Source organism: Echeneis naucrates, chromosome 17 (genome assembly GCF_900963305.1).
Source record: "Echeneis naucrates chromosome 17, fEcheNa1.1, whole genome shotgun sequence".
NCBI classification, from domain to species: Eukaryota; Metazoa; Chordata; class Actinopteri; order Carangiformes; family Echeneidae; genus Echeneis; species Echeneis naucrates.
In genome coordinates, this window is record NC_042527.1 from 19,357,170 (window position 1) to 19,369,253 (window position 12,084).

General features: G+C 41.1%; 1 protein-coding gene across 1 annotated transcript in view; it reads left to right on the forward strand.

The window, feature by feature from the left end:
* The first annotated feature begins 251 nt into the window (after positions 1-251).
* LOC115057378 (rho GTPase-activating protein 12-like) overlaps positions 252-12,084 on the forward strand; it is a 44,524-nt gene continuing 32,691 nt past the window's right edge. The window contains exons 1-2 of the mRNA XM_029524464.1: positions 252-782; positions 7,029-7,770. Coding sequence (XP_029380324.1) covers positions 7,102-7,770 — 669 coding nt within the window. The 5' untranslated portion in view covers positions 252-782; positions 7,029-7,101. The remainder of the gene's footprint in view (positions 783-7,028; positions 7,771-12,084) is intronic.

The following is a 12,084-nucleotide window of genomic DNA, read 5'->3' on the forward strand; positions in this document are numbered from 1 at the left end:
CCGCCCCGCCCTGGGCTGCAGGCCCGTCCAGGAGGCGGCAGGTGGCGCCGGACCGCAGTCTGAGTCCGGATCACCTGCGGACCGGAGAGCCCGACATGAACCAGAGCACTCACTCCGCCTTTTTTTTTTTTTTTTTTTTTAGTTGTTTTGTAGTTGTTCAACTATCCATTAAATAAAACTTTATTTGTTTTGTTCGCTTGACCTTTCACATTAATGCCGCGGTCACCATGGAAACGCCACAGGTGTCCCAACCGGAAGAAGAGTCGGAGAGTTTCGTCGTGGGAGGAAAAAAAAAATGAATAGAATAAAAAAATAAATGATTAAAATAAACACGAAAGATTAAAAATAAAAAGCGGAGTGGAGCTTCTCCTCCAGAGACGGGCTTTGGACTGAAGGTACACGCAGAAGAAGTTGCGGGCCGACCGGAGAGAGCACCGCCGAGGATTAGGACGACAGGACGGGACGCACCGGCTGAGGTGGAGGCAGGGGGGGGACGACATCCACACGGCGGCCGGTCGACAGGGGGAGGTGTATGGGAATTTAACCCCCCACCCAGGCAGCGTGTTTCCTCCCCTTCTCACCCCGACAGGGACTCTCTCCGCCCGCAGAGAAGGTGGCTGAAGGTGCGACGACCGTTGGGAATGTCTCAGCTAACGAAGCTAAATTAGCCAGCTAACGTTAGCGACAGATTAGCTGCGAAAAGTTCCCCGCAAGAGTTTTATTTTTTTATTTTGATTTTTGGTTTAAAAAGGCAGAAGAAACGGGGATTAAGTCGGTGAAAGGTAAGGCAAAAAAAAAAACAACAACATGGAAACAGGTTTCACACATTATCAAGTTTTTACTCATACCAGGAGAATAGAGGAGAGGAGGAGAAACAAGCTTTTCCCCAAAATATGGACAAAAACAGCAGGCAGGAGTGTGTGTCTGTGTGTGTCTGTGTGTGTCTGTGTGTGTCTGTGTGTGTCTGTGTGTGTCTGTGTGTTGGTGTTTCCACAGCAGTGAAGTGACAGTTGTGGAGCAGCAGAACAGGTGAAATGGGATTTTGTGTTATAGTCAGTTTTAACATGCTTGAATGGCTGAATTTGTACTTTAAATAGTCTAAATCAGTGTGCAGATGCTGTTGTTGTTTTTTTTTTATAGTAATTTCAACCACAATGACAAACTGATGTCACAAATTATAACCCAAAGTGACAACAAGCTCTCTTGATGGTTATTAATGGAAATTCAAATTAATGAATTGAACTCTTTGCTTTGGAAATGTGAGGATTTGCTGTATTATAAGGATGTTTTAGTCTTTCTGGAAATCACATTACAACAACGAATGCCATTTAGATCAGATCACTGAGTTTTTGGAAACACTGTCATGGCTGTTTAGGCATTACAAGAGAAATTAATGGGATAAACTTTGAACTATGCAACTGTAAATTTGATTATCAAGTAAGTTTGATACTTTCTTTGTCGTTATATACGTATCACGTTGTGTAAGCATCGTTCCCCACGTTTTGTGGTGCAGCCCTGAGCAGTAGATCTGGTTTGTTGACTGTATAACATGAAGCATGAGGAGAAAGATTGACTGTATTGTATGAGGATGATTTCAGTTTCCACTGCCTGCTCTCATTCCTCCTGTGGATGCCATACCTGCCCTGATACGTGTCCTTTTTGCTGTATATTTATGTTCCCTGATGCCCACTTCAGTCACTGCAGCTGTGGTTTGTTTTAGTGTGACAGAGGCAGGGGACCTTGGGAGTTCAGTTTCGAGGAAAGTTATGGCGTGAAGAGCCTAAGTGGGACACTCTGTGCTGAATTGGAGCAGTGTAGGGCAGAGTGGACCTATATTTGGTGTGGCAGCATGTGGATGCCACAGCGCAGCGCCTGACTGCCTCTGCCTGCTCCTGATGATACAAAATACTCAGCTTTATTGTCTTAAATGGTCAAATCTCTTACCCCCGGAGCTACTGAGCCATGTAGATGTCTGCTGCCACCTTGGTGTAGTCTGGGTAGAAACAATTTTTGCATCTTCTGCTAAGTTGCTATGTTGATTAGTTAGTTATGTTGTTGTTGTTGTTGTTGTTTTTTTTTTTTTAAACAGATCTGGCAGTTAATGGACAACATTTTCTATCATTTAGAGTCCAGTTTTCAGCCACCTGGAAATTCAAAGTCTGATTTTCACTCTTGTTAAGTTCAGATTTTGCTCTCTGCCTGCTGCTGAGGGAGATATCTGACTGAGGCCACTGAGCTCAACACTATGTAAAGCAACTAGATGCTGAATGTGTCTGTCAACCTGTAGAAATGCAGATCAACTGATGTTAAGTGGTTGTTTTGATTCATTTAATCATTTATTTATTATTGTTTGTGGTTGGACGGTTATACAGATACAGAACCTTGGAGTAAACTTTAGAAGGCAGAGCTACAGATTATTCTCTGTTGGTTCATCAGTGACCAAATTGTTGTCTGATTAGCTATTAAAAATACATCCTAAACATAAATCCTGTTAGACACTTGGAGAGAATTTATGTTTGAGAATAAACTTGTAACTGAAAGTAAAAAATCTTTCTTTAGTTTAACATAATGGCCTTTTATTATACTTAGTGATAAGTGAGCCTGGTAACGTCTCTCCTCAACCTCCTTTCAGTTCACTTTAAATGTCTCAGTGTGAAAGACATTTTTTCTCTGTCATGAAAACAATCAAAGTAATCAAACTCCTTTCCAATGTGCCTGTTGCATATTCACTGAGGCAGGGGAAAATGGGAGGGTGTGTTTCTGACATGTGCTGACAACAATCAGACACATCTCCTCTGCCTGCCTGACACTCCCAACATTTCAGCCTCCACATCCTGTAGTTCTGGCTGCTTTCATCCCCCCATTTTAAATCTTATTACCATCACATTAAATTAAGGTGCTTCCTCTGATTTTGCTGATTGGACTCTGAGAAGATTTGTACTGTCTGCTAAATAGGACTGCTGATTCTGACGCTTAATCTAGACTGGGATAAGTGAAAGAGACAAGAGCCCCCAGGTACTTAACCTTCAGTATAAAGAATGAGAGTACTTGGTTATTAATCTGTGTATTGTACACTTGCCAAGCTTAAGTCAGTAGGGAAAGATACTTGTTGAAAATATTTTTTATTGCATTGATTTCAATGCAAAGTTAGTATATAGTTAGTATAGATTTCTTTCTGGTGAGAAGTGATGCAGCTCTTCGTCATCAGTTAAAAGGCCTCTCTAATTGATGTCTATCACATTTTTCTAAAACCCAAGGTCTTACCTTCACCACTCCTTTATTCACCACAGCTACAGTCCAAACTCCAAAAATAGTTAAATGTTAATTATACACAAACAGAAGTGGGAAATTTTTCATTTTAAAAGCAATTATCTGTCAAACAACTTATCAAAATAGCTATATAAAAACAATAAATTAATGAATAAATGCAGCCATGTGTCTAAAAGTACAAAGGTTTTCATATCCTAGTTGAGCATTAAATTGTATTTACGTATGTACATATAGGAGGTGATACTATCGGACATCTGTCCCTAAGGAGTAAAAAAATCTTTAACTATGTTGGTTTAAGATAAAGCTAATCACATTTCAGCCTGCATGACTGTTTTATTTCACATCTGTTAGACTGGTTGCTGATTTACCTAAAAAACCTGGCAGAATATTAAAGGGAAGCACGAAAATGAAGTGAACAACCATGGGAAACGTTGTGCAAGGAAGACAGGAAATCACCTCTTGTCTAACGGCTGCAGTGACTTAACCCCAAAACTTTCCAAGCCACTTTTTGACTGATTTACCAGCAGTGTGATTTCTGTACAGCAGAGCTTCCACAGAAAGAGCATACAGAGAAAGTATTTGCTCTGAGCTATTGTTCCCAGAAGTGGAGAAATTTGGGAAAGGTGAGGCTAAACTTGTTCTGGGCAGACCTCCAAGTTGTTGTCTGAAGTCCTTCAGTGACTGAACTGGAGTGTTCAGCAGAGCAGATGCATATCGGAACTACTGAGTGTGAGTGTGAGAGTACAGGTTGGCTGAAATGCTCCTCAGTGTTTTGATTCATTGCTTGATTATACTGACAGTACTTACCAGCACTGTGGACATCTAAGGGTAAGGAAGTAAATCATTTTTCTTCTCCTACTTGAAGTGCATTTTGGTTTTTGTTTAATTCTTACAACAGATTGCAGTTACAGGTTTGATTTCTTTAGCCTGTTCTTAGTGTAAAACAAACTAACGTCAGTGTTATAAATAAGGCTTTTTACTGAGTAAATAATACTGCAGTTGCAGTGATGATCAGCAACTGATCAGAAGTTATTTCAATAATCAACAAATCATTTAAATCTTTACCGAAAATAAAATATGGATGCTTTTTTATTTTCTTGTGTTAGATAGTCACCAAGATATTTGTGTTTCAAACTACTGCATCAATATTTGACTTTGTCATATGGGATGGATGTTTTTTTTTATTTAGTCAAAGAAAGAACTGGCAGGCTAACAGCTAATGAAAACAACCAGCCATAGAGCTAAATATCCCTCCGCAGGTTAGTTGTTTGTTGTGTCTTCAGCTTGTCTTCATATTAAGATCGAAATAGAAGAAACTGTCTTCGTCCCGTCAGACCAGCCAGCTGAATAATGAGGGGGGCTGTCAGTTCTCGTCATGATACGCCCATCACCCAGGCTAATGCGCCTTTAACCGGCTGTACTCCGTGTGTGTTGATGCTGTGAGCTGCGAATTAGCATTTCTGGCTGTTCATTTGACTAATGGATGGATCTGAGCAGCTGATAATCCACTGTGATGTTATTCCTCTGCTCAGTATATCAGGAATAATTTTAGTGCTGCTGACCTAATCACAACCAATCACACATCTTTGTTAAGCTAATATAAAAATGAACGTGTGCCACAGACACTCTAACCGATAGCTACCTAAATCACACTTGCTGTTTATCGTTTGCTTTTGTGATGACACCGCTTTAAACTGATTTAAAGATTAAGGAATGGTTATAATAGGGCATAGCTAAGGTTGCTTTATGCCTGTGTAATATGGATGTTCCCCATTTGGCCTCTTTGGTCACACACATGTTAGGTACAGTATGGCCACAAAATTGTCTTCACTTCATACAAAATGTGCTTCCCAAATGAATCCATCAGGATTTCATGTGTCTGACAACCACACAGATTTGGCAATGAAGGTTTTCTGGGGCTGTTCTGAAGCTGAGATGTAGCTCTGGACTCTGCTCAAACACCTCATCACGTGTGTTTGTGTGCATTGCGAAATTAAAAGGCTTAAAAATCTTCATCAAAGCAAACGTTGGGCTGGAAGTGACTCACTGATGACTTAGTGTGGTTGCAATTATCAGTGTCAGTGTAATAACCTCATCTAACAGCAACTGGTGTAATATCCTGCCACCTCATCCAGATCAGAACAGGCTCGAAGGTAAACAACCACATTTTTTTTGAAGTTTCGGAGAGCTCAGAGAGATAGATAGAGATAGATAGATACTTTATTTATCCCAGACTGGGAAATTGCAGTGTAACAGCAGCATTACACACAGGGAATAAAATATATAAAAAATATATGCAATAAGAATAAAAAATATATACAGTAAAGTAAAGTGCACAGTGACTGTGAGTAATGACCAGAGTTATATAGCTGTTATTTGAGTCCTGTACTATTACAACATAAAATTTGTGCTGCTTTCTTTTGTCATGTGTCATTTCAGACATTCGATCACTGGGGCTCCAGTGATGATTAAGATGCTTGAGAAGGATCCACCTCTTTGATTAGCATCAGGGCTGCCGGTAAAGTCTTCTATCACCATTGAATGCTGCAAGTCCATCTGAATCTGTTCGGTCTAATTAGGCTGAAACCCAAAGATGGTCACACTAGAGCAGGGCATTTCAAAGTAAGATTAAATTGGATGTTTTTTTCTCTGCTAATGATTCCCTCAAAATCACAAGTTAACCTCTAAACCTCCCATTGATTTTTATCATCTGTGAGATGGTTATTATTATTATTCCATTATCGTAGAACTAATGATAGAATTAAGATTAATGTTTGAGATTTGGGAGCATTAAATTATTCTTTTACTACTAGTACTATTAGCACTGCTTCCTCATACCTGTTGGATGATCAGAGGTAGCCTGGGGCAGTTTATGACCACATCACATCATGTCACTGTTGAACCCACCAGCTAAATGGGCACCATCACTTCAATTTTCTAAGATCTGGGCTCAGTTTTTTTCATTATCTGGCTACTGGATTATTGTTATCGAAGCGAAGTGTGCCCTCTGAGGTTTTGGAGTTAAAACTAAGGCGTGCCTCCGTGAGTTATGCACGTTTTTTTTCTTTTAAATAACTTAAGAAAGGGGACGTTTCAAAGTTCAGCTTGCTCAAGGTGTGTTTCAGCCCGTGTGTGTGTGTGTGTGTGTGTGTGTGTGTGTGTGTGTGTGTGTGTGTGTGTGTGTGTGTGTGTGTGTACACACAAGTGTGACTTCAGCAGGAAAGTATTTGTGTGATCTGACTAATCTCTCTGCTCAGTAGCAGCATGCCTCAGCTGCTGTCATTATCAGACAGGAAGAAAGATGGCGAAACAGAGTTTTCCAAAAACGCAGAGATATTGTAGTGTAAGAAAACCATGCAAGTTACATGAATGCCCCTCCTCCCCCTTTGTCTGATCTTATGCCCTGGAGCTTTGAGCAGACAGTACATTCAGCCTCTGAAGAGGATTAAAGCCCTTCGTATCATTTGTCCTGATTGGGTTAGGGGGGTATTAAGCCTTAAGACAAGGTCTTCTTCTAAGGCTTTTGTGTTTTTGTCGCTGTGTATGTGATGTAAAAGAGGAGGGAATCGTTTCTGGTTCAGAAAAACATTACCAAGGCTCAGGGAGATATACTATATGATTATTGTTGTTGGCCAACATAATCCAAGGTATTAATTGGATCATCAATATACAATATAAAAAGACAGTATAGTAGCAATATGGAAAGTTCCCCTGATGTGGATATTTATTTAAAGATTTGCTTGATATTCTACCTCCAGGTGTGCTCGTGAAGCCATGCTAATAAACATCTTCCTGTCACGGTGAACTGCCTGGTGGACTGTCAGTGGCATCATGGCAGAACTGCCCATTGCGCCAGGGGAAGTGTATATTGAAGTGGAGTACGACTATGAGTACAAGTCCAAAGACCGCCTCATCACTATCCGGCAGGGGGAATGCTACATGCTGGTTAAGAAAACCAATGAGGACTGGTGGCAGGTGAGGAAAGAGGAGGGGACTAAAGCTTTTTATGTACCTGCTCAGTATGTCCGAGAGGTCCGCAAAGCCCTCATGCCGCCACCTAAACCGCTCCCGCATCCTCCTGCCGCCCCTGGCAATACATCCTCCACGAGTGGGAGTTCACTCTGGATCAAGCCAACCAATCTGGAGCTGGGACACCATGATCGATCTGCCGAGGACCTTCACAGGCGCGAATCTGGCTCCCGGCGTCATTTGAGTCCCCCCAGCCATCGCAGAGAAAGCCACCACCATCACCTCCCCTCTTCGCCCACAGACCCCGACCGAGCCCTGCCTGAGAGTTTCATCCAGGGCGGAGCTCCTCAGCCTCACTACAGAGGAGGGCATGGCTCTCTGCCGCGTACCCGAGCTCGATCTCCAGAGATGGCGAGGGCACCGCTGGACGTGGACAACACACAAAACTGTGACTCGGGAGGAGAGGAGAGACCCACCAACGACTCTGAGTCTGGAGACGAACTGAGCAGCTCTTCCACCGAACAGCTCCAGGTAAAGACACTCTAATATCACTGATGTGGCAGCAGCAGCGATGCTGCCTCCAGCTGTTTGTTGATTTAAGTTTCTCTATTTCAATCTCGACTCATCATATACTTACAGTTTTATTTGAATTCTTTTTTTTTTTTTTTTTTACCAAAGTGGCATCTTCATTTAGTCTATTGGATCATTTTCAGCTGAGTTAAACAACCTCTGATAAAATCTGCATCTTCCTGTAATAGTCATAGGTGTTTATTTGTATCACAATAAGTTGAAATCTAATGTTTTCTGTAGGTAGATGGTTTATTGGTCTCTCCAGGGTTTGTGCAGATTATTTTAAATAACCTACTGAGGAACGGGGGAACACAGGAGGAATCTGTCCCTCTTACTCTTAATCATAAGACTTTGTGATCTTGGTCAGTTGCTTGTTCCTGAAATCACTCACTCAGTTTGCTGCTGGACAAAAGCCAATGAGAAAATAGAAGCCATGTCTGTGTGGTGCTGCCACTTTGTGTGTCACTGTGGAAAGTGGTGAATAGAAGCTGTTATAGTTGTGTTCAAGTTACACATGTATAGAATAGGTCCTTTTACATTTACAACACTAAAAGCTCACAGTTATCAATAGATGCATCCATAGTTGACAAACTTGGCTTTTTAAAATTTGCAGTAACTCTTGTAGACATTTTCATGTTACTTGTGTGTTTCTCTGTGAACAATCTTGTTTCTCTCTACACTATCTTGTCAACTATGGCTGTTTGCTGGTTAAAAATATAAATGAAATACTTACTCAAGACATTGAAGGTACAATACCTGTTTGGTGCCTTTTCAACTGTAGTTTCTGGATCACTGATTTCAGACTGGTGTGTCACACGATGATGTAACTGTGATCCACTATTGTATGTTGTTAAAGGTTATCTAAAAGTGAACATGAGCACTTTGGAAGTTGATATAGTATATTCTGTGAAAGCCATTCACTATACAATGGTTGTCCTTCCTCCCTCAACCTTTCTGTGTGCCATGGAAATAGCAGGAGAAAGGTCAAAAGGTTGTTTTTGTTACAACCAAACTTTGTCTACAAGTAAACCATGTGTGATTTATATTTTTCATTTTTTTTCATCCTGTGATTCATTTGATCCACATGTAATTATCACAACAAGGCTGATCTGGATCTCCCTCATTCAGACACTGTTCTCGTGAAGCACTTTTGTATCATGTAGAAAGGAAATATGTTATGCCATCTCCATCACTGAAAAGGAAAAGTTGACATTTGCTCTCATGTTTGATTTGTAAAGTTTTTTTTTTTATTGATGCAGGAATGGTCGTGTTGTGATCATGCATTGTGTGGTTCTGCAGTAGGAAAGAAATTATGTGATTTTCCTCAACACAGCCTTGAGGATGGGTTAGTGACAGAACTGTGAACACTATGCTCGTCCTTTATTGATGTGCTGTTGTTTGGTCATGTGGCTCTAAAGTCCCAGAGAAAGTGGTGATGTGAAACTGTCTGTGTTCCTGTGTGTTGCTCGTTTATTTTTCCTCTGTCCTGGTGATGCTGGTGACAACAGCACAAGTGTGAGTCACGACATGAACGACTCATGACAACCTCTATCCTGTGTTCTCTGCTCCTGGGTTACTTCAGCCTCTAAAGCGGAGGAGCTGTCATGTAAATGCAGAGAGTAGAGCTGTGTGTTTGTGTTCCATCCTGTAGAGCCACACAACTCCTTACCAGGCTCTTATCTGACACTTTTCCTCGCACTGGAGCTACACTTTGTCACTACTTGTCTGATGAGCCCACTTTCAACACCCCCATCCCATCAAGCTGCAGTCTTCTTTCCTTGTAATGTTTGTGATCCATTACTTCCTGTCTCAGACAGACTGCAGGCGTTGTGTGCTGTCTTTCTGTTACATTAGAAAATGGAAATTAATTTCTTTATTTGCTGTTCCTCACTGGGGAATGCAGTGTGATGATATCTGAAGGAGTGGTATGGAAGATTATTGCTTTTAGTTGGCACTGCAGGCACGAGACAGTTGTACAGATATGGCTTTCAAATAAACCATGTCAATTTATTCATGTTTGGGACCGAGGCCATGAAATCATAATTAGCAAGTCAGCTCATTTCCAAAACTTTTCCCACCTCAGTATCCCTATTTAATGAAATTGTGGAAAGCACCTGAGAACAATCTCAGGGAGGCAATTGTTTTACGATCAAAGGGACACATTTCTGTTCATGCCAGCTTCACACTTTTCCTCTCAGCTGCTGCTTCAAAGTAAAAGGCCGTTGGATAATAACATTTACTGTGAAGTAGCTCCAGGAAGTGTTGAGTTGCCAGTAGCTCAGATTAGGCCAGGTCAGTATTTCAGTGAGGTTAGAAGTCCAGTCTGCAGTTGAGTTAGGGTTTTACTTGGTCATCAGCCTATAAGGAAGTTTGATTACAACAACATCCATTTAAGAGAAAACAGCAGTTTTTCTCTGTTGTAGCTCAGAGTGCGAGCATGTTTGAAAACCGACGCAGAGCGGTCTCAAAATATTCTTCACGAGCCCATCAGCCATTCATTCTCAGTTGGAAAATGTTGAGGTTACCAGGTGAGCTATCACCTGATACCTTCAGTAAATCTTGGAGCCCCTGGCTGCGTTGGATTGGACACTGTATCAGCTGAAGCAGATGTTTCCCTGCAGCCACCGAATATAATGCTTGTCAAGCTCTCAGTGTGTTTTAATTTGCTGCTTCACTGCACCGCCTCATCCACTCTGCTTTTCATCACCTCTCTCCCCTTTAGGATCATAATAACCCCACAGCTCTTGTAAGCAACACTGAGTTTGTGATATACTGTATTCTGCTCTATATGTACAAACCAAATCTAATTCATCAAGGAAATCTACCCTCTGACTCAAATGTCAGCTCTTGCCTGCTGAACCCTGACCTTTTTTCCTGTTGGTTAATAGCACTCCTGGAGCAGGTGTGAGTGGATACGGAGAAATTCACAGGGGAAGTATCACAAGTATCACAATATTTTAGCTTTACAAAGATGATGTGAATACACTCCTTAAAATATAAGGGCTTGAAGGAGGAATAACCACCATGTGTGTTATCTGTCATGTTGAATAGTTTAAGGTCATAATTCCTTTGATCACATTGTTCAGTTTGATGGTAACACATGTACAGTACAACGTGAGTTAGTGTGTCACAAAGCTTTTGCACCCTTTAGTTGATGAAAGTGAACAATTTGAACAGGATGAAGAATGAGCATAGATTGGAATCATCAATTTATACACGCAAACAGACCATAATACTTAATGGTTCTGATTGTTTTCTTTTCTCGTTTCTTTAAGTATCATTAGCACATGCAGAGTTTTGTACGGATAACATTGTCTTTGTGCTTTGTAATTCATTGTAACTACACATAAAATAGCACCCGCCATTGTTTTGTTTTCGGTCTGACCTGTTGTTGTACCTTCACTGTTCATACTGATGCAATAGATAAGGCTATCAACAACTCCTTTCTTACTTTAAAGATGTTTATGCTGCAAGAGCTGGGCTTTATTTGTGCCTGTGTCTTCTTTTTTCTGTTTGCAGGGTTTCTACAAGTTTGATATTTGAAGTCTTTCATTTAGAAACAGTTTCTAATGTCTGTAGTTACTTGAAAGGGGATCATCTGAAAGATGAATATTTTAAGCCTGTAACTCGGTTTTTTTCACTTATGCTTAGCATCTCGCTTTTGAAAAAAGCAGGCACTTAAGAGTTTACCATCTCGCTCACCACACTTTTGATTGTCACAGTCAGTGACACCAGGTGAACCCTGCAGTTTCTCATCGTTCTTTCAGACAGCTGTAATCAACTAAAAACCACTAATGACTCTCGCCAGGATGATTGATTGGAGGAAACACTTCCCTATTTCTCTGATTACTTAGTGTGGCAGGAAATGGACTTTACGTTGCCACACCGTGTGGTAGATTCAGTGGTTAAACACACCCATGCATATTAATGTACACCTCTAACACACAAATAAGTAATTCATAATTCATGTGTTCATTCAGTCCCCCCTTTGCACAGACACACACATGGAGACACATCCACACACAGTCTGAGGGAGAAGTTAGTAGCAGCTCAGCCATCTGGACGGCTGCTAATTCTCTTTTTCTGCTTTATTATATTAAGTCGGCAGTGGCAGGAGCTGAACTGACTGCAGGGATGCTTCAATGTTCAGCCTTCCTCTCTTACAGGCGGGTCACAAATATTTTCATTCAGAAGATCCCAGATTTGAGAAAGAATGAACAAACAGCATAGCGTTCACATGAACAAATTACTGTGGAGAAAGTGTTTTGCTTTTTG